Source organism: Cryptococcus depauperatus, chromosome 6, assembly GCF_001720195.1.
Source record: "Cryptococcus depauperatus CBS 7841 chromosome 6, complete sequence".
Taxonomy (NCBI): Eukaryota; Fungi; Basidiomycota; class Tremellomycetes; order Tremellales; family Cryptococcaceae; genus Cryptococcus; species Cryptococcus depauperatus.
Window position 1 is genome coordinate 319,626 of NC_089473.1, and position 20,912 is coordinate 340,537.

A 20,912-nucleotide genomic window follows, 5' to 3' on the forward strand; every position below is an offset into this window, starting at 1 on the left:
ATGACTCAAGAGAATCAAGAATGTTTTACAACTTGAGAGGTAGGTTGGGAAAGCTAAGGCAGGCCGTGACAGTTGGATTAAGACAGTTGATGAAGTTGGGATGATGATTTTTGCTCTTTGCGCGCATATCCATGGCTGTTGAGTGTGCTGTTCATCTCGCGTCGAGTGGTTAGTCACCTCGGAAAGTCGGATTCGGAATTCCGATCGTGGTTGTCACCCCGACATTTGAGTATGTCTATATAAACTGCATTTGATCCAATCTTGCCAAAGCACATCATTACCAGCTCGACCAAGCCAAACCGAAAAGGAAAAATGGCTGTCTACACAACCGACCACTCCTCTTCTGTCCTCCAAACCCACAGTTGGCGCACAGCGTCCAACTCCGCCACCTACCTCCTACCACACATCACTCCGACGTCCCACATCCTCGACATTGGGTGTGGTCCCGGGTCAATCAGCGTTGACTTTGCCCGCCGTGCCAACCAGGGTCAAGTCACTGGGATCGAACCCGTCCCCGGTCCGCTCGACCAGGCTCGACGCCTGGCCGCCTCGCAAGGCGTCACCAACGTCGATTTCAGGCTCGGCGACATCCACGCGCTCGAGTTCCCGGATAACACCTTTGATATTGTTCATGTGCATCAGGTGCTGCAACATATTGCCGATCCTGTCAAGGCGTTATGCGAGATGAGGCGTGTCGTGAAACGCGGTGGAATCGTCGCAGCAAGGGAATCCGCGTCTATGATCTGGTACCCAGAAAATCGCGGGATTGACAGCTGGCTCGACCTCACGCAACGGATGGGAAAGGCAAAAGGCGGGAATCCGCATCCTGGACGGCATATTCATGTCTGGGCCGAAGAGGCGGGATTTGGTCGGGCGAATATTAGGAAGAGCACTGGGTCGTGGTGCTTTAGTAAGCCGGAGGAGAGACAGTATTGGGGTGGATCGATGGCAGAAAGGGTGCGGTCTTCGGGCTTGGCGAAGACGGCTGTCAAGGAAGGGTATGCCACAGAGGAGGAGTTGGAAAACCTTTCCAAGGGATGGAGAGAGTTTGTCGAGGATGAACAGGCGTGGTTCGGGCTGTTGCATGGGGAGATATTATGCTGGAAGTAATTGGCCAGGTTGGGCCCCTGTTCTCCTTTCTTGGTGTCTACGCTTGTCCACCGTTGGATTTCTAGTCATTGTGGTGCTTGTTACGTAGAGAAACGATATCCAAGAGTCGATTTTATAGGTTAGCGAAAAAGACTTTTCATAGTAGGATTTACAACCTATGGAGACATTCTGGATGGCAGCCCAGTATACAAACAAAAACCCAAGTGTAAGTGCGTCAGCACTGTACATTGGGAGCGGTAAAGACCGGAGATTGTCCAAGTACAGGAATTGTGTCAGAAAATAAGTAATAAGTGACAGATATACGTGGAGCATATTGGGGATAGGCATGTGGATATCTGACAAGCCCTCCATAGATAGGGTGATAACGTTTTCAAGGATTGTGCACAGGAATGACTCACGATTGACTTCATTTGCGGCCCAACGACGAAAGTTGTAATGTCCAATATTCAGAATAGAGGGCGGTACAGGGCGGCGGTGGTCAAGCGACGGCTCGCCGTCCAAAGTTACAGGTGGAAAAGCAGCCGTTTCCGACGCCAAAGGCTGTCATTTTCAGCGTCAATTTCACAGGTCTCCATATTCTATATGTAAAATGACTTACTGATTGAATAAGCCGAATGTGACTCAAGAGCCGCTGAACTTGGTCTTTTACATAAAATGACTTGCAGGACAGCAACCATTCTATATGTCATTACTTTTCCTCAGTCAGACAATACTACAGGATAGATGGCTCTTGGAAGAATACCGAGAAGGCGTCCCAAGATCCCAATAGATTTTGGCTTGGCTCTCCTTCGTCTTATCTTCATTGTTCCTCTCAACGCAGATGGAGAGTTGGATGCTGCGTATGGTGGGTAGAAGTTCATGTATCGTATTGAATTGCCAGCAGCTATAATCAAAATCATCTTGCTTGTCTCGTAGAAAGTAAAAAGTACATGGTAGAAAGTAAAAAGTACATGGTTGAAAGTAAAAAGTGAAAGGTTGTATTGGTAAAATGGTTGCATCAAAGACAAGTGATTCATTAGGCACGCAAATAAGGTTAGGCACGCGGCCATATCCACATTATTTGAGATGACACTTGCTTTACTATTGTATTGTATTCCCACAACATTCTCTTCTTTCTTAATTTACTTTTTTTCAATCGTATTCACAACATATCCATTAGACCACGGCCAACGTTCAGCACTATACACCATGGCCGAGAAGAAACAGACTGTCCTCCTCACCACTTCCGACGATGAACAATTCACAGTCGAAAAGATTGTCGCTGAACGATCTGCCATGATAAAGACCATGTTGGAAGGTGAGTGCGTTGGTGGTACTGCGAGGAGGCATTGGGATTGCGTCTTTGCTACTTTGGCGCGGAGATTGCTACGCTACAGGATATATAGGGTAGCGTTCGAGTCCTGGCGCTTTATCGTTTTGTTGGGTAACATTGCGGTTTTTCTGTCGAGCTGCTTCATCTTCTTTAATGTTTAAGGCAGTGAAATATAGGCGAAGCATGTTCCTACTCTGGTTATGGGTTTATATGAGGAGTCGGCCATTTATAGGCGTAGGATACTGTTTGATCTCATTCATATGCCCCCTTGCTATAGCATACTCAAAGCTTCAGTTGCTGACCCCTTTTGCAGACCTTGGCGAACAAGAAGGAATGCCCATTCCCCTTCCCAACGTCTCTTCTACTGTCCTTACCAAGATCCTCGAATGGTGCGACCACCACAAGAATGATCCTCTTCCTGCCGCCGATGCTAGCGATGCCGATGACTCTAGAAGAAAGACTGGCGATATTCCCGAGTGGGACGCCCGATGGATGCAAGTTGTTGCTCCGGCTTCTTGATAGCCTGTGCTAACATTCGTATAGTCAAGTCGACCAGGAAATGCTTTTTGAGATCATCCTTGCTGCCAACTACCTCGACATTAAACCCCTTCTGTAAGCAATATCTGTCCTGCATAAGCTTTTACTCAATCTCCCATGCAGCGATGTTGGTTGCAAAACTGTAGCCAATATGATCAAGGGCAAGACTCCCGAGGAGATTCGAAAGCTCTTCAATATTACTAACGAGTAAGTCCGCTTTATAATATCCCCTTCTGCGCTGACTCTATAGCAGCTTCACTCCCGAGGAAGAGGAGCAGATCCGAAAGGAGAATGAGTGGGCCGAGGAGTGAGTCGAGTCCTTACGCCATTGTTATTTTCCACTGATCTGTCCAGCCGATAAACTAATGCATCAAATGTACTCTTATCAACTTTGTTGGGCACACACTCTCATCTACGAATTCCGGTTTTGATTCCTTCTTTCGCGTTTCATAGTCTTCTTTCGTTTCATAGTTTTCTTTCGTTTCCACATTTTAGCAATCACTCATGCAGAAATTGCGTAGCTTTCAATGCGGCATAGTGAGAGCTCGCAGTAGGCAAAACAGCAGCTTCTAATGTCTAATAAATCTTTCTGCGTGCATGTACTCTGACGAGTTAGTCTTGGATAGTGATACACAACGTCTGGCTCGTCCAGTTTGGTTATTGTTTGTATAAATGGCAGAGTTGTGAATTTTTAGTAAATGGCCTTCTCAGAATTATAATTGGATTCTTACAAAGGAAGCAAAGTGCCAAATACTTTGTATTATTTTTGTTTTCACTGGTTAGTTTTTAATTATCATTTTATTATTTTCCTCTTTTTAATACTGTAAGATCCAAACATCCCTTTGTATCCTTGTGCAGCGGACGCAACCATACACTGTATAGTGTGCTGAGCATGGAAGGACAAGAACCAGCGAGTTTGTCTCCTGCAGAACCAAAGAGCGAGGGCCCAGGAGAATCGACTATTGATCCATCCATCATGTAAGTCTTTTGTGGGTTACCATCCAGGCATGTAGAAATTCTGCAGATACTTACTCGCGCTCCCACTCTAGTAACGACTCCAACGACCTACCAGAAGGTAAACGTCGTCGTGGCTCTTTTGACACTTCCAAAAATGAGAACAGCCGAGTCCTTCTCGCCTGTTTCTACTGTCGTGGAAAACGTGTGAGGTGTAGCGGAACAAAGCCGAGATGCGAAGTGTGTATGAAAGCCAATGTTGAGTGTGAGTGGCCTGCAGCAAGAGCCAAGAAGCGGACAAAAAAGGAGATGGAGGAAGCCAGAAGAGCAGAGAGGATGGCGCCGGGACCAAGTCAACAGGTAAGGACAAAGATGCCTGTCAAGGTACCAGAGTGAATAGTGGAATATATTGAGCAGGCGCTAATGTGTATGCCATATCCAGAACTTTTATGTCGACTCCAATGACCAGGATTTATCAAACTTTGGGATTCAAGGACATCCAGCATACCCACTGACTCATCCAGCTTCATCTTCGCATTACATGTGGCCTCCTGATCTTGCTACTTTTCCTCTCGATACTGTGCCTAATAGTGCTTCAACCAGCACTGATACAGCTCCTGTTAATGTGTCCCAGTTTCCTCAAATGACTCGCCATCCCGGAGCGACTTTGACTATGGGTAATGCTACACCAGGAATACAGCATCAGCAGCCAGTCACGATGTCCAACAGAAGGGAAATGCTGCCACCTTCAATGCATATGGTACCATCTACAAGTAATGGGGGGAAGGTACCTCTTGGAAATGGTACGATTAGTGGTGGAATGGGTTTTTTAGGTGAATGGTCACCCAATAACAATTTGAGACTTGCCAGTGCGTTGGAAAGCCAATCTGCATTCATCACAGGAAACCCAGAAGAGGATGGTGATTTGGAATTGTTTTATTACCGATTTGTGGGATCCACAGCTATTCGACCTGGTATTAATCGGATCAGTCTTAAACTTCAACGCCGGGACCAAACTGCCTCATCTCCTCACCATAGCGCTATCCAACTGGGACATGACTCTCCCTTGGTTGATTCGCCTCTTATCTCCCAAGACTTGTTTGATTCTACCGGTATGCCTCACGAACATGTCTGGCGACCGCTATTTGCCCTGTTCTTCAAACATCAAAGCCAACACTTTCCAAATAGCAGTTACAACCGCATGATGGAAAGGTTTGAAACGGGTACAATGAGCCAGTTCCTTGCATGTTGCATGTGTAGTCTTGGGGCAAGATTCAGTCCAGACGCCAGAGATCCTGCACAAGCTTCCGCCCCGTTTATCGCCAAAGCTCAAGAGCTTGTCGCCCCACTCTTACACCTTCCCACCCACGATGCTCTTACCGGCCTACTTTATCTGTCTTGGGCGAATTATGGCCTTAACTCTGAGAGCGGCTTGTGGCAATTTACAGGTATTGCTAATCGGATGGCCATTGACCTCGGTGTGCATGAGATTTCAGAAATATACGAATCCCCTAGTCATCTCGCTCGCATCAGGCTGCTTTTCTGGGCATTGTTTGTTACAGATCGAGTTATAACTTTTGGCATGGGCAGGCCTCCTGGTATACCCGAAGATATTATTGAGATTCCCCTGCCGACAGATGTAGATTTCTTTCCGGACTCGGCCAGAGATTTCCCAAGTTCACCTCATGAATCTGTTGAGCCAGTACCATTTGCTCACTTGGTCAAACTCATGGTCATTGTTGGTCGTATCTCGAATGTTCTCAATGGTCGTCGCGGTCGAGCTCTTACATTGGTGCAGACGCCGGAACCATTACCAGAACTGTTAGAAGAGCTTCAACTCCGTCTCGTCACATTCTATTCAAACCTTCCGCCATCATTGAAATGGAGTGCTGATAATTTCAAGCATCAACACGTTCGAGGTCATTCAGGAACCTATCTTGCTCTTCACTTATGGGTAAATGCAGTGTTAGTTTTAATATATCATCCAGAGCTGCTCAAGAGCCCTAGTGGGATGGAGACGCCATTGAATAAGAGTATGCAGAGGAATGTGCAATTGAGTTTGGCCAGTTCAAGGCAGATTGTGGAGTGCATGGTATTTGCAGATTTGGTTGATTCGTCGAGTTATGTGAGTAAATGTTTTGACGTGCAAGGAACTTGGCTGATGAGCGGTGAAAGACCAATTCGGGCGGCTTTCTCAGTCAACCTGTATTTGTTGCAGCGTGAGAAGCTTTCTTATCTCTGTAAAATTATCTAACATATCTCACAGAATGGCCTTCATACACGAGATGCGTTCATTACAATCTACAATGGACCCAACAATGAGTACGCCACTGTTCCCCTCTGATGACGATACTCGTCTCTACCCAAACAATCCTCACAGCAACCATACCAACTTGCAAGATATATTGATGCTTTCCATTGCCAAACAAAATTTCACAACACTTCTCAATGCCATATACAAGATGGAAGAATACTGGGCAGGGGTATCACATGTGTCGGCATTACTAGAAAAGCGTTGGTGACTGTGGCTGTCGAGTTACCGACATGACTGACGAAATTGTGTAGGTTCCGGTTTTCAAAGACCAAGCGAAAAGGCACGTAAAAAGACCTTTATATCTTTACCAGACAAGGGGCTCTTGAAACGATTCACCACCGATCCGCATCACCCGCAGAGTGTTGGACCTCCTACAGATACTTCATTACGAGACGCAATTGCTCGGAGCGAGCGAGCATCGAGTGCTAATACGCTCAGTAAGTGTTTGAAAATTCCTCACATTTGGGCTTGTTTGACATAATTTCTATCAGCACCCCTTTGGCTTTCAGACCTCATGCCAGGCTATACTGTAGAAAATATGTCGTTTGCACCAGCAGACAGTTTTGATTTGGAAAGGTTGTTGGCAACCAACCGGAACGATCAGTAACAGCATCATAATAACCAAAATTGAGAATATAATCAGATTCGATTCTCGCCGTTTGGAGTGTTGACACATCTAGGTCTTTTAGTTTTTTGGTATCTCAAGGTTTGCAATTCGGCCTTTGAAATGGCTGTACTTGTACATGTATGTGATAGTGCAATTTTTACCCATCTTGTCCTATACTGCTTTCCGCATTCTTAGTTGCACCCACCAGGCACAGCTTCATACTCATAGCCATCATAGTCATGAATAACCTTAACCTTTTCGTTGCTGGCGCTTGTTGGGTCAAATACATGTCCAAGCCACTCGGAAACGAGCTTTTTGGCAACTTCGATACCAATCACTCTCTGGCCCAGGCAGAGGATCTGAGCATTGTTGGATTTGATAAGACGCTCAACAGAAAATGAGTCATGGGCAACTGAAGCTCGAATACCCGGCACTTTGTTGGCAGAGATGGCTACGCCCATTCCTACACACCATTACCACAGCTTCTCACACATACAACCTACCTGTCCCACAGATAAGCAAGCCTCTGTCAGCCTCGCCCTTGGTAATCTTCCTCGCAGCGTCCACAGCGACATGTGGATAAGCTGTCTTTTCCACCTTGCCTGTAGATTCTTCCTTGTGCACGCCAACGTCAATGACGTTCTTGACCCGCTTATCCGCCTCGAGCAAGGCTTTTAGCGTAGACTTGTACTCGTGGCCTGCATCGTCGCAGGCCATCACAATTGTATACGGTGGTTGAGCCATTGTATTTGTTCCTTGACTAATAATAAAGTAAGATTGCAATTTTAATAGACTTTAAGAAAACCATTAATCTCTCAGAACCACCTCCACTAGATATCGGGCCGAAAAAGATTTTCGGAACAATGTCGGGAAGATAGCGATGTCGGCGGTCGCCGCTGGGTATTCGTGTGCCTGAGATTCCAGAAGAGCCGACAGATCCGGGTCCCCAGGATCCGGCCGAGTTACCGAATCATGCCGAAGAGTGGAGGCCATCCACTGGCTTTGGCTATTTTATCTTTCCGGAATGTTAATTGTATTTCTCTTTCTCTTTTATACTTGCAACTTTGAAAACTCCAACTGGAAGTCCCAAGACTATGACGGACAGACACATCTTCCCAGACCACAAGACGCTCGTCTTTCGCTCTCTGCGAGGACTGGTTGCTTCCCACCCTTACCTCGCGCTGATTCCCTCACTCAAAATTGTCTACCGCGCTGACCATGATGCGTCCAAGGTGTCGCTAATCTGTGGCGGCGGGTCAGGCCATGAGCCTGGCACGGTGGGTTTTGTCGGTAAAGGCTTGCTGTCGGCCAGTGTGGCTGGAGACGTGTTTGCGAGTCCCAGTGCGAGGCAGGTCGGGGAGGCTATCAAGAGGGTACACAGTGACAAGGGGACGATTTTGATCATTACGAATTGTAAGCACGTGTATGGGTTGTGGGGGCGTATAGTGACAATGGCTATAGACACGGGCGATAACCTTCACTTTGGTCTCGCCAAGTTGATGGCCCAATCTGCTGGTCTCAAGAATGTAGAGTTGGTCGTGGTGGGCGACGACGTCTCTGTGCCCAAGTCTCGAGGCAAGTATGTTGGGAGAAGGTGTCTGGCTGGTATCACTTTGGGTGCGTACGGCGTGTTTTGGGTGTGTTGGCTGATACACGCACAGTGTGCAAGATTCTAGGAGCTGGTTCTGAGGCCGACCTGCCGTTTGAAGATCTTGTGGTACTCGGTCGATCCATTTCCACAAATACTGCTTCAATTTGTATGGCTCTCGATCACTGCCACGTGCCAGGTCGGTCTGGTGAATGGCATATTCCTGAAGGGAGAGTGGAGATTGGGTTGGGGTTGCATAACGAAACGGTTAGTCTTTTCTCTACGTGTGGGCTTGTATTGATGTAGGATTCACAAAGGGTGTATTCAACTTGGCCCAGCCACCTCCTGACGTGCTCATCGGCAAGCTGTTGGATCTCTTGCTTAAGCAAGATGACCCTGAAAGATCGTATGTCGAGTTTAAAGATGGCGACGATCTTGTGTTGCTTGTCAACAACCAGGGTGGCATGAGTGTACTCGAGATGGGTGCCGTAGTAGACGAGGTTCTTGTTCAGCTGGGTAAGTCAATTTTGGTTGGGATTAAAGCACTTTGTGACGGCGTTTGCCTTCAGAATCTCGCAATATCATCCCAGTTCGCATTCTCAACGGCACTTTTATGGGCTCAATGAACATGCCTGGCATCTCCCTCTCCCTTCTAAACCTTACAAATGTGACAGACGAATGTTCATCTACCTCTGTCTCTCAGCTTCTCCAACTACTCGATGCTCCACACAACTCTGTGGCTTGGCCGGCTACCAGTCAGATCTACCCAGTACCAGATAGCTTGAAGGGAAGGAAACGAGAAGATGCGTTTGTGGATGTTCAAGAAGAAGAAAAGGAAATTGAGGCCAGTGGCCCGCCAATATACGGTTAGTTCTTTCTCAAAAAGGTTTTATAAAACTGAGTATGTCCATCGCAACAGGCGACAAGGAATTTATCCTCAGGGCTATGAAGCAAGCTGCTGAGGATGTGTTGGAGATTGAACCACGATTGACCAAATGGGACACGGCAAGTCAATCTGTAGCCTGTTAAACTTGCCTAGTCTCATCACAACTTGACAGATTGTGGGCGATGGCGACTGCGGTGAAACTTGTGCTCTTGGTGCCAAAGCAACTCTTAAAGCGCTTAAAGACGGCCTGGGGTCAGATGGCGACTTGGTCAAGTTTTTCCGCGTTCTGACAGAAGTAATCGATGGTGAGTTCCAACTGTTACATTAGAAAATTCAGAACACTAAACCAATCAATCCGTAGGTTCCATGGGAGGTACATTGGGTGCCATCTTTTCTATCTTCCTGGCCGGTCTCACCACTGCTCTCATCGACGCTACCTCTTCTGGCCAGACAGAAGTGACCCCTGCCTTCTTTGGCAAGATTACTTCTAGTGCCCTCGAAACTCTCAAAGCCCGAACTGCTGCGCGTGTTGGCCACCGTACGGTTATGGACGCTCTCATTCCATTTGGAGAGACGCTCGCAACGACAGGTGATTTGAGAAAAGCCACGGAAGCTTGTAGAATTGGCGGAGAGAGTACCGTTGATCTGCAGGCGAAGCTTGGAAGAGCAACATATGTAGGACAGTTGGAAGGCGAAATGCCTCCTGATCCAGGAGCCATGGCGTTTGTAACGGTAGCTGAAGGAATCCTCAAAGCTTATACTAATTAGATTTTCTCCCATATATGTAAGGGCATTATTGGCATGCAATTCACTGTTTGTTCAGTATTTGATACTCTATTTTCTAGCCCAAGATTGCATACAAAATGGACGTTCTCATATCTCCATGATACAGATGCACATTCATAATGTGGGTAAAGACAATCTACGCATAATAAGTTCGTATCTGTGCATACCATTAGCTCAACAAGTATACTTGACCATAGCAACTTACGTTAACATCGTCACAGCACTGCTTGGCACCGTTCTAACCAGATTGATTGACAGTCCTCTATAAAATCCTCTCCAGCCATCCTGCTTTCTTATTGTGATAAATGTTTCGATGACACCGCCTTCTTTTGGCTTGTGCCATAATTGCCATCCTGGTCTTTTGCTTCCTGTTATGCGTGGCAAAGACTGTGATCTTGGCGGGGCTATCAGCGTCTGAGTCGAGGTATTCAATGGCGGCGAGTAAACATCAGCCAATGGTGGAGATGCAAGCACTGAAGGCACGGGAAAAGGCCGATAAGAAGCTTGAGAAGCGTTGACGGATGAAGTTGCAGTTGCTCCCGAAGATTTGCGTATTTGAAGACGGGTCCGGAGAACTTCGTGTGGGTAGGTTGCTAATGAAGCAACCATTTTTGAAAAGGCAGAGCAAATGAGAATGGTGGATGGCGATAAAGAAGAGTGGTCTCCGTTTGAGCCATCATCTTGGATACACTGTCAACGAGACATGCCTTTACTGCGTTGAGACTCACCTGCCCAGGACTTGGCTTTTTCGTATAATGGAAATTGCACCGCGACATGGCTGACACCCAACAATGATGGTAATAAACCTTTATAGAAAGCCCTCAATCCCTCGTGTCTGTAAATGTCTACGATTGCTTCCAGAGTATTTCGATATCGTGCTTGGTCAAGTGGTAAGCCTGCTTGAGCCTTTAAGTGATGGATCAGCAAACGCTCAACGCAAACTTGACTGTACGTACCATGAATCGAGTTTTGATCACCCATAGTGGACTAGTCATACATGTACCAGAGGCGCCTGCAGTCATGGCTGCAATAATATGAACTACAGAGGTGTTTGCTATTGGAACCCCTTCGTCACTCATCAGCCTCCAGCAATAGGGCAAACGACCTCACAGGGCATGATACCCACCACTGTGTGCCGCCCATGATCCCAAATTATCCTTCACCATATCATACACCGTGAAATAGATCCCCCATGTTGGCAAGTATCCTGCCAATGTTGGCCCCAGGCCGGTATAGAACCCCCTAAACCCTCTAGACCTCCAGATATTCTTGACAATGACTTCAACCGATTCGTAGCCATGAGCATGTCTAGAAATAGCTTGAGCTTGCAGTTTTGTCTTGACCACATCGAGCGGACAAGTCACTATTGATGATACCAGACCTGCGCCTGCGCCTGCTACCATGGAATGGAATTGGACAGGTATTTGGACAATGGAATGAGGAAAAGACGGAGGCGACGATGCGTGGGCATCGGCATTACGGGACTGGAACATCGCTGACAAGCATTTGGCGAGTGGTGAGATGAAGTAAAGAATAGAGAGAGAAGAAACGTAATGAATTAAAGAATCAAAAAATTAAAAAAAAAAGGATTAATAAAAGATAAAGTAAAGAGAAATAAATAATTATTTTGTAACGTCTTGAGGTGAATTTCAATCTTATCATTTTCTTTCTTTGTCTTTCTTTCTTATACAGTCATCCGTATTATCTTTAGTATTATGCTGCAAAGACACAACCGTTAATGACCCCTACCTACGTACATTCTTACAGCAGCTTAAGCGGCCAGCAATGCGTACAAATACCTGGTCTGGCTCTCGCATTGTTACATGGTAGGATAACGTTTGAGCAACAGCGGATTGATAAAGGTAAAAATTTACATGCTATCATTTGACCTAACGGCTTCATATTGGTGGTTAGGAGAGGGAATGGACAATTGGTCATCTTGAGGATTGGTAACGCAGTGCTGAGCTAGCAAAGAAACTCTTGATTTATCCAAGAATGACCCCTACGATCAAAATCAGACTTGCAATTAGAGTACTGTCAAACAAACACACCAGCGAGGAGGCCTTTACCAAACTGGCTAAGAAGATCGCTGATGCCGGAAAGAAGACCCTGGAGAATTTGGATCACGCCCTTGAGAACAATCTCGATCCCAAGCAAAAGGGTATGCAAACCACCGTCAATGCTGGCGATAATGGCACCCTAGGCAATGTCAGCTGGCATCGGCAGAGACAAAGACACCCACAATGAGAGGAAGCCCTTTCAAGTCATCTGCCAGCTGTTCCACAGTCTTGACAACGTCCTCGATAACTTTGGCCAAAACCTCGCCAACTTGTTGAAGGTCGTCTCTCTTGGTAAGCTTGCTAAGCTCGTCGACACCACCTTGGACGCCACGGTCGATGACTGCGCGAGCATCGGGTGCAGAGGTGGTTGGAATGGATGACGCTGCAGAATTTATGGCATCTCGTATAGAGCCAAGAGCATTGGCAGCGGCGTCCTTGGAGACGTCAGGCTTGTTGAGCGTACTAACGGGCGCAACCTATGACTGTGTGAATGACATTTGACCAGCATACTCAAGAGTAACTTACGATGCTTTTTTGCAAGTCTTTGACAATTTCAAGTACTGATTCCTTCTTTTCAAGCTAATTACAGAGTCAGACCTGGTTACAAGAGACAAAGATTTGCTTTATGACAAAAAGCAAGAAAAAGGCGACTGACGAGCATCTTTAAATTTCAAGCAATGCAAACTTTTGGTAATTGAATGTGGATGTTTTAGGCAAGGCTGACTAGCTTATAGGTAAGCTGTTTCGAGTGGTAACAAAAACTTATATGAGTCAAGGTCATCAAGATCCAACGTATGACTTTCTTATCCAACTGGTACTCCACAGCCACCCACACTCCACATCATATCTAGTACACGTGTATATTACCACATATGACGAAGGTCATATTGCCATCTTTCAAGGGACCGTTGAGCAGCAACGGATGGTATCCAAGCCTCTCTCCGCATCTCCCAACTTGACCTGGACACAAGGCACTACTGTGGAAAGAACACGTTGAAAATTGCCATTACAGAGACGTTCCTCTTTTATCACAATTTGCCAGGCACTGCGGAGCTCCATTTGAGATATCTGATAAGGATTCTCAAAGTGTATGAAAAGATGTGGAGGTTGTTCATAGTATGTCGTATGTTTGTAGGCAGCTGTACTAATGGCCGCTTTGCATATCGTACACGACTATAACTTCCTTGCTATGACCTTGTTGTCGATATCTGGGCTGTATAACTGAGATCAAGCCCACCATGTTGACCTTGTCGTTAGCACTTGTGCCGCAAATCAATCAACTGATATATTTACAGTCTATTATACACATTGTATCGTGGATGGTAGAGACGATTGGACAGGATACTTAGTATTGTCAAAAGTTGGCGAAGAATATGCCTTTTCCCTCCTTAAACCTTGCCTACCGCCAATGATGGATTCAATTGATATACTGTTAGGGTTAAATATTATTCCGTGCTACATGAAGGCATCATGAATGAGGAAGAGTTGTGACAATAGGAGATTAATTTCAACAACTGAATCCAATATTCCTCAACCTCACCCAAAAAATTACCGTCTTGATTAGACGTTTCTACATTCGTATATTTTTGTTACTTGACATGTATAGCCAACGCTAATTTTGACCATTACAAAATTGACACAGGACAAGAAAAGAAAGAAAGAAAAGAAAAAAGACAAAAAGATATCCCATCTGGGGATCGAACCCAGGACCTTTCGCGAAACACTGAACAATTCAAGTGTGAAGCGAACACTCTAACCAACTGAGCCAATGAGATTCTATATTAGACTGGTTGGATTTTTATATATCTTCTGAAAATCCGATGTGTCATTTTTAGTCACCTTTTAACCTACGTCTCTTATTGTATTCAATTACTTTTGAATGACCAACATTTGAGCGATATTATCACCTAATTTACGGATCGTTACATCTATAGATGACAAATTCTACATCTTTTTGGCAAAGCTCTTCATCCTTTTCAGCTCACACCAAGTCCACTTGCTGTGACAATCTTAAACTTACAGTTAAGTGGGCTTTCTCGACTGATTGTATCTATAACTATTGTAATGTCTGGGGCATTATACCGATGCATATGTAATGTAACCATTCGCCGGATCAAGCAAATCATGTAGTGCAGCCCAAAACTCATCTATACCAAAGTTCTCTTCATATAATATGACACAATCACTCGTTCTCTTGGCCATTCAAGTTTTGCAACTTGACCATCTCATACTTAAACTCATCAGTGTTTGGATGCAACCTTCAATTTCAATGCTTACATATCCGCCTCTCCTGCTGAGTAGTTCCTGATGAGTACCGTGTTCTGCCACCTTTCCTGCTGAGAAGTAGAAGATCTGAGCTGCATTACGAACAGAAGACAACCGATGGGCAATGACAATCGTTGTTCTTCCCTTGGATGCCTTGTCCAACGCATCCTGAACGACTTGTTCGGACTGACTGTCGAGGGCTGAAGTAGCTTCGTCAAGGAGTAGCACCTTGGGGTTGCGAATTAGAGCACGGGCAATTGCAATACGTTGCTTCTGACCCCCTGACAATTGTGAGCCCTTGCCGCCTACTTCGGTATCGAAGCATTCAGGCAGAGACATGATGAAGTCGTACTATTCTAAATCAGCCAATACACCGTTTTTGATTATTCAAACATACAATGTTTGCCTGTTTGCATACATTATCAATTTCGGCTTGTGTAACTTCCTCCATCGGTTTGTTTGATCCAAGCAGAATGTTGAACCGGACTGTCCCTGCATACAGAGTCTGTCCAGACTAAGCAGGGATTTTCCACAAATCTTGAGATACTTACTGGCTCTTGAGAGACGATAGCAATTTGGTTTCGGTAACTGGAAACATTAAGGTCTTTGATGTCCATATTATCGAGGGTCACTCGGCCGGCCAACGGATCATAGAACCGTTCCAAAAGTTGCATTGTGGTTGATTTGCCGCAACCAGAAGGTCCAACCAACGCCACACTTCATTTTTAGTAAGCATTATTCTTCAGCTGAACGACAACACCTCACCATGATCCGGCGGGTATGTCAATGGTCAGATCATCGAGTACTTTGACTGCAGGTCTGGTAGGGTAGTTGAATTGAACTCCCTGGAAACGGATATGACCTTCAATGTCATCATGAGCAATCATTTGACCTTTTGTAGATTCAGAGTCTATCCAAGACTCATCGTCTAGGGTGTGAAATATGGCTATTGCGGAGGAATTGGCTTTAGAGATGTCTGGGACAAAAGCAAAGACCCCTCCGGCTCTCAAGGCAGCGAAGACCTACATCTATGTTACTCTGATAGAATATACAAAACGGAATGACCTACAACGCCTTCAAGGACAATATAAAATTGGGCAGTGTTATATTTGCCAGAGATAATCCAAAGACATCCTACATAAAATACGAGAGCGATGATCAAGTAACTGATGCCTTGAGCTAAAGCATACAGACCTTGCGCCTTCAACGAAGTGCGACTAGCAATCAATGAGCTTATATGAGTTTTCCAAGTCTTATAGCTCACAAGTTCTCTCGCATGGGCGCACGTAAATCATCTGAATATATCTTAACAAGTTCCTCCTCTCTTGTGAGACTCGCTACCGTTCTGATAGCGCTAGTGGCTTCACTGGCAAGATGAGCGCTCGACTTGTGCAAGTTCTTGATACGCTCGTCATGGAGTACAAGGACCTGCAAACAATGTCAATTATACCATAGTGGATAATGTGATGATAAGTACCTTGAGTCCAATGAAACCATTACAAACAAGTAAAGGTATGCATGCGATTCCGATGAGAGCAAGCACTGAAATGGTGGCGTTAACTACTGTAACTTATTGTACAAAGGACACTTACAAGGACCAAAGCATAATCCGATAATACAACCACCAATGAGCGTAGCAAGTGAGGCGATAATTGTTCCAAGTGTTTCACCGAAGAGACCCTGTACTTTCTGAGGGCGATCAGCAATGTTTGAAGTAACAGCACCGGTCTTATTCAGCAGTCAGTAAAGTAAACGATCGAACTCTCACCCTGCTTACAGAGTTCTCTTCCTCATCAAACCAGCTGATGTCGTGATGCAACAAAGCATGGAAAAGCCTCTTTCTCAAGGTTGCATTCAATTCCCATCCCGTGACGTTGAATCCGACGGATTGTGCATAGCAAAAGAAGGCCGCAACGATAGCCACAATAAAATACCAAAGACTGATGGTTTTATGAGTTTATCATGGTCAATGGGGTGATTGAGCTTACGCTTTACGATCAAGAGTGTGTCTCAGCAGCCCAAAATCTTGGATTTCAAAGTCTGCTATTGTTTTTCCGAAAAGGATCGCAATAGCAGGATAGACCATACCTGACCCTATGGCGCCAATAGATCCTACCAAGAAAAGTCAGCTTTGAGCGTCAATTCATCACCATGTGATTAATAACGTACCAATAATGTAGACATTTATTTTATTCGAATTAAATTTGAGGAGTCTTAGATAATTGGCCAAAGTCACTGATGATTTATCGTCCTTTCTCGCGGTTTCTTGACCATGTGAATTCTGCTTCGTCCACTCCACAGCGGAAGGGGTAGTTGGGCAGCGTTCAAGTTTGATATCCTCGTTTTCCGGTCTAGCAGCATAAGGCTTTTCAGACGCGTGTTCTAGCTCCATTCCGCTCTCTTCAAAATTGTTGACCATGGCTTGATGGAAATTTTGATTACCTGCGAGCTCAACATACTACAGTTGTACGCTATTAGAAATGAAGGAGTATTTATTTGAGGCGACTGACTTGGCTGTTCTCTTTTGACATAAGCTCTTCATGTGTGCCCTCCTCCATGACCTCACCAACGCCCATGACATAAATCCTGCTCGCGTCACGAATAGTGCTGCCACAGAATCAGTATATTTGAACGATCATACTCACTTTATTCACTGCACGTACGAGAGACGATGGGCAACTGTAATGGTTGTTCTACCTTGAGAGGCTTTATTTAAAGCAGCTTGGACGAGGCCTTCATTGTGTGTATCCAAAGCTGAAGTTGCTTCATCCAATAACAGAATTTTTGGATTAGAGACAATCGCTCGAGCGATTGCAACCCTTTGCTTTTGGCCACCAGAGAGAAGCATACCACGCTCTCCTACCATAGTGTCGTATTGGTTTGGAAGGTTCAAAATAAAGTCATGAGCATTGGCGTCGATGCAAGCTTTCTTGATTAGGTCAAATTTGACATCAGGGGCCGCGGTCTCATATTGAGTACCAATTAAGCCGTGCTCAACATTGTCGCGGACTGTAGTGCCGAACAGAACAGGCTCTTGGGTGACAATCCCTATAAAAATAATGAGCCACTTAAAATTTTATGAAATTCTTTACCTATTTGTTGACGAAGCCACCTCAAGTTGAGTGCTTTTATGTCTGTACCATCAAGTTTGACGGTGCCTTCTATAGGGTCATAGAACCTCTCGATAAGGGCTAAGATAGAACTCTTTCCACTCCCACTAGCACCGACTAACGCATATGTCTTTCCAGCTTCAAAAGTAGTAGTGAAGCCTTTCAATACTGGAACGTCAGGACGTGAAGGATAATGGAATTTGACACCTTCAAATGTGATTTCACCTCGAACAGTGTTGGGTCTGAAACCTTTTTCGCTTGAAGAGTCGATAATAGGCACGCGATCTATAGTTGAAAATAATTTGGAAGCAGCATTGCGAGCATTGGTAACAGCAGATAGCTCGGGCCCAATCGATACCAAAGAAAAGGAGCCAATCAGGACGGACAGAAACACGTTAATTACCAAACCAGAGTCAGCTCGGCCTTGAGTAACTAGAATACCGCCATAAAAGAAAGCCAAGGCATAAGCAGAGTAGATGATAAAAACTGTATTCGTCTGTCGTGAGAAGTGGCTTACAAATTTCTATTCAGCATCTACTCACACATGGTGCTGAAAGCGAAACCACCGATGATGGAACTTCGCAACCCAGCGTCCTTGCCAGCATCAATCTGACGATTAAACTTTCCTTCCATAACCTTCTCTTTACCAAACGCTTGGATTGTCCTTATACTGCCAATGACTTCCTCTGCTAAACTTCCTGCGAGCGCAACACAATCAAGAGCACGAGTTTGAAACTTGCTTCCAAAGCCTATGAATAGTGCACCAGTGATCATGACCGCGGGAAGTATTGAAAACAGAGCTCCAGCGAGGCGCGGTGATCTAGCGAATGCGAGCGCGAAACCGCATATAAAGGTGGCGAAGTATTGAAAGACAAGAGCAAGCTTTTCAGATGTACCCATCTGTATGAGATGACAATCTGTCTGTATTCGAGTAGCTATCTCTCCTGCTCCTACGTCGTCAAAATAGGCAATCTATCGAATTTGAGCACAGAATCCCTTCGGTCAAGTATAGTTACCTCTTGTCTGAGTACAGCTGCCAAGTACAGTTCTCTGATTCTCTTCGCATTGAGCTCTCCTACAACGTTCCAAATAAACATGTACGCCCAAGTCGTCAAGAACATTCCAACACCAATGGCCACAAGGTACAGTGCATTATGGCCACACGCAATTTTCAAATGATGTTTTGCTGCTTCCAATGCAACTGCATTGTCTGGAGTTAGTCCCTGTTTCCTGATATTTTCTACAGTGACGGCAAAATCGATAAATGATGTCGTCAGGCGGCCAAAGATGAGAGTCATGAGTGGCATAGTGGCACCAGCTGCTGCAGAAAGGATTAACCCTACAGCCATAGCAAATCTTTCCCATGAAGTTGTGAACCTGAAAAGAGTCAAGAAGGACACAGGAGGCAATGTATTCGTTTTGTTCTCGTCTTCTTTCTCTTCTTTTTTCTCTCCTTCTTTCTTTCCTTTTTTTGGTTTCTTGTCATGACTAGACTTGAATGTATTAGCCAGACTGTGCTTGTTAGTTTTTTCGAGCGAATTGGAGGTGGATAAAGAGGGCAATTCGCGATCAGGAGGTTTGTCGTTCAAGGCCGGGGTATCTGATTTGTCTGTTAAGAGGTCCGTCATGATGAACCAAGTCCAAGTAGGCGCTGATCAGACGTTCTCTGTACGCTTATGTATTAGTATATAGCCTTTCGATATAAAAGCATGAATTGAGGATTAGTTGCAAGATAGAAATATAAATCAACATTTAGAAAAAGCTTGGCCATTGCAGTGCCCGTTGTCACAGACAAAAGTTGAATTGTGTACAGAGGGAAACGGGCCAGCCCGACGGAATTAATTTCTTCAGCGGCTACTGCCGCCTTGTTACTACTCATTATCCTCTATTTTCATTTGTTTTCTATCCACAGCATTCCTCATTTGGATTACTCAGCAGGAGACAATGCCCGCAAAGAACGATATCAATGTAGGTTGAGGAAGCTCCATCTACCTATATGCGTCTGTTAATGCTGTACGACTGTAGAAAGTTGGAGTGGAAAGTTCAGATTTTCCAATTTTGTGAGTCTCTTTGGTATTACAATGCAAGCATAGGCTAATCCTTCACCACAGATGTGAGACATGTAGGTGGCGACTTGTTTTTGGATGCTTTGAAAGTTGTATTGACATACAACCCCCAGGTCTTGGCCCTAATCCCTACGTTCGGATGGTATGTCCACCGCACATCTATTACCCATGACATGCTTATGTGTTACGGCTAGAGCAAGCAACAATTTGGACACGAATGCAAGATATGTAATCGTCCATTTACGGTGTTCCGCTGGAATCCAGGAGAGGGTCGGATGAAAAAGACAGAAATATGTACAACATGTGCAAAAATTAAGGGCGTATGCCAGACATGTCTGCTTGACCTGTACGTGGAATGGTGGCGCAGTTCCTGATAAATGCTCATGGAATGGAAGGGAGTATGGATTACCAACCCAAGTTCGGGATGCCGCATTAGGAAGGAAAAGCCAGGCGCCATCCTCGGACATTAATAAGCGTAGATTTCATTGATTCATGGGACTTATTTGACGGCTGACCATTTCCAAGAATACTATATTCAAAATCTTGAAGCGCAAATGGCTGATTCTCCAGATGGTCTTTCTTATGATTCTGAAGCGGCTAATCGCACCGGTCGAGAAATGCTCAAAAATCTAGCCAGAACGGACCCATACTATAAAAGAAATAGACCTCATATTTGCAGCTTTTTCGTCAAGGGAGAGTGTAAGCGGGGTGAAGAGTGCCCTTTCAGGTGAGCCGGTAACAGCGTCGTTATTCCCAGGCTAAGTCCGATTAGACATGAGATGCCACAAGAGAATGAGATGAAACCAAGCCAACAAAGCCTTGTTGATAGGTATTATGGAAAGAACGATCCCGTGGCGAAAAAGATCTTGAGTCAGAATGCAGAAACAAAGGGTTTGAAGGCCCCTGACGATAAATCCATCGTAAGTCATTGTATAAATATATTGCTCAATGGTTGAGCCATCTTCCAGACAACCCTTTTATTCCTAGGATTGCCTCAGTGTGATGATTCTCAAGTCAGAGCATCGCTCATTGGCGCTTGCCCGTTTGTGAAGCCTTCTGAACTGAAGTCTGTATCTATTGTCGAAACTAGCCGTAAGCCTTGCTTTTGACATTGGAAGAGCCTTGAGTAAACCAGTCACAGATTGTGCCTTTGTCAACTTTATACAGCGACCCATAGCTGAGCGCGTAGCCGAGGCTCTTGCTGCTCAAGGAGGGATAGAGATTGAAGGGAAAAAAGCCAGAGTGGTGTGGGGAAGAGCACGACCTCAAAAGAAGGCCACGATAGCATCAACATGAGTAAAGTTAACAGGATCCAAG

At 45.2% G+C, this 20,912-nt stretch overlaps 9 protein-coding genes and 1 non-coding gene across 10 annotated transcripts; 5 read left to right on the plus strand and 5 right to left on the minus strand.

Moving 5' to 3' along the window:
• Window positions 1-312: 312 nt before the first annotated feature.
• Window positions 313-1,110, plus strand: L203_104859 (uncharacterized protein; the record flags this gene model as incomplete). The annotated part of the gene is made up of 1 exon (XM_066214233.1): window positions 313-1,110. One exon carries the CDS (start codon window positions 313-315, stop codon window positions 1,108-1,110), a length of 798 nt encoding a protein of 265 aa, XP_066070330.1.
• A 1,188-nt stretch (window positions 1,111-2,298) lies between these two features.
• L203_104860 (E3 ubiquitin ligase complex SCF subunit sconC) lies at window positions 2,299-3,320 on the plus strand (the record flags this gene model as incomplete). The annotated part of the gene is made up of 6 exons (XM_066214234.1): window positions 2,299-2,407; window positions 2,736-2,916; window positions 2,966-3,034; window positions 3,083-3,166; window positions 3,213-3,266; window positions 3,314-3,320. 6 exons carry the CDS (start codon window positions 2,299-2,301, stop codon window positions 3,318-3,320), a joined length of 504 nt encoding a protein of 167 aa, XP_066070331.1.
• A 531-nt stretch (window positions 3,321-3,851) lies between these two features.
• On the plus strand, window positions 3,852-6,834 carry L203_104861 (uncharacterized protein; the record flags this gene model as incomplete). Its single annotated transcript, XM_066214235.1, has 7 exons — window positions 3,852-3,937; window positions 4,009-4,297; window positions 4,356-6,038; window positions 6,089-6,132; window positions 6,180-6,427; window positions 6,479-6,664; window positions 6,719-6,834. 7 exons carry the CDS (start codon window positions 3,852-3,854, stop codon window positions 6,832-6,834), a joined length of 2,652 nt encoding a protein of 883 aa, XP_066070332.1.
• A 191-nt stretch (window positions 6,835-7,025) lies between these two features.
• On the minus strand, window positions 7,026-7,578 carry L203_104862 (uncharacterized protein; the record flags this gene model as incomplete). Its single annotated transcript, XM_066214236.1, has 2 exons — window positions 7,026-7,285; window positions 7,338-7,578. 2 exons carry the CDS (start codon window positions 7,576-7,578, stop codon window positions 7,026-7,028), a joined length of 501 nt encoding a protein of 166 aa, XP_066070333.1.
• A 350-nt stretch (window positions 7,579-7,928) lies between these two features.
• L203_104863 (dihydroxyacetone kinase) lies at window positions 7,929-10,076 on the plus strand (the record flags this gene model as incomplete). The annotated part of the gene is made up of 8 exons (XM_066214237.1): window positions 7,929-8,247; window positions 8,296-8,451; window positions 8,496-8,689; window positions 8,740-8,938; window positions 8,992-9,288; window positions 9,342-9,427; window positions 9,481-9,613; window positions 9,670-10,076. 8 exons carry the CDS (start codon window positions 7,929-7,931, stop codon window positions 10,074-10,076), a joined length of 1,791 nt encoding a protein of 596 aa, XP_066070334.1.
• Window positions 10,077-10,208: 132 nt separating this feature from the next.
• Window positions 10,209-11,587, minus strand: L203_104864 (uncharacterized protein; the record flags this gene model as incomplete). Its single annotated transcript, XM_066214238.1, has 5 exons — window positions 10,209-10,251; window positions 10,300-10,774; window positions 10,823-11,000; window positions 11,051-11,160; window positions 11,221-11,587. 5 exons carry the CDS (start codon window positions 11,585-11,587, stop codon window positions 10,209-10,211), a joined length of 1,173 nt encoding a protein of 390 aa, XP_066070335.1.
• Window positions 11,588-12,079: 492 nt separating this feature from the next.
• L203_104865 (uncharacterized protein) lies at window positions 12,080-12,815 on the minus strand (the record flags this gene model as incomplete). The annotated part of the gene is made up of 5 exons (XM_066214239.1): window positions 12,080-12,096; window positions 12,146-12,293; window positions 12,337-12,630; window positions 12,680-12,733; window positions 12,810-12,815. The coding sequence occupies 5 exons, from the start codon at window positions 12,813-12,815 to the stop codon at window positions 12,080-12,082; spliced, it is 519 nt and encodes a 172-aa protein (XP_066070336.1).
• Window positions 12,816-13,836: 1,021 nt separating this feature from the next.
• Window positions 13,837-13,929, minus strand: L203_104866. The gene has a single exon. It is a non-coding gene; the product is annotated as a tRNA-Val (tRNA).
• Window positions 13,930-14,336: 407 nt separating this feature from the next.
• Window positions 14,337-19,157, minus strand: L203_104867 (uncharacterized protein; the record flags this gene model as incomplete). The annotated part of the gene is made up of 17 exons (XM_066214240.1): window positions 14,337-14,384; window positions 14,432-14,770; window positions 14,817-14,924; window positions 14,971-15,136; window positions 15,185-15,441; window positions 15,489-15,636; window positions 15,684-15,847; window positions 15,897-15,961; window positions 16,012-16,147; window positions 16,197-16,359; window positions 16,408-16,531; window positions 16,589-16,877; window positions 16,930-17,026; window positions 17,083-17,467; window positions 17,512-18,015; window positions 18,072-18,501; window positions 18,546-19,157. The coding sequence occupies 17 exons, from the start codon at window positions 19,155-19,157 to the stop codon at window positions 14,337-14,339; spliced, it is 4,035 nt and encodes a 1,344-aa protein (XP_066070337.1).
• A 316-nt stretch (window positions 19,158-19,473) lies between these two features.
• L203_104868 (pre-mRNA-splicing factor SLT11) lies at window positions 19,474-20,891 on the plus strand (the record flags this gene model as incomplete). Its single annotated transcript, XM_066214241.1, has 10 exons — window positions 19,474-19,497; window positions 19,555-19,589; window positions 19,641-19,651; window positions 19,709-19,737; window positions 19,790-19,941; window positions 19,991-20,070; window positions 20,121-20,322; window positions 20,368-20,515; window positions 20,564-20,687; window positions 20,737-20,891. 10 exons carry the CDS (start codon window positions 19,474-19,476, stop codon window positions 20,889-20,891), a joined length of 960 nt encoding a protein of 319 aa, XP_066070338.1.
• Window positions 20,892-20,912: the final 21 nt, after the last annotated feature.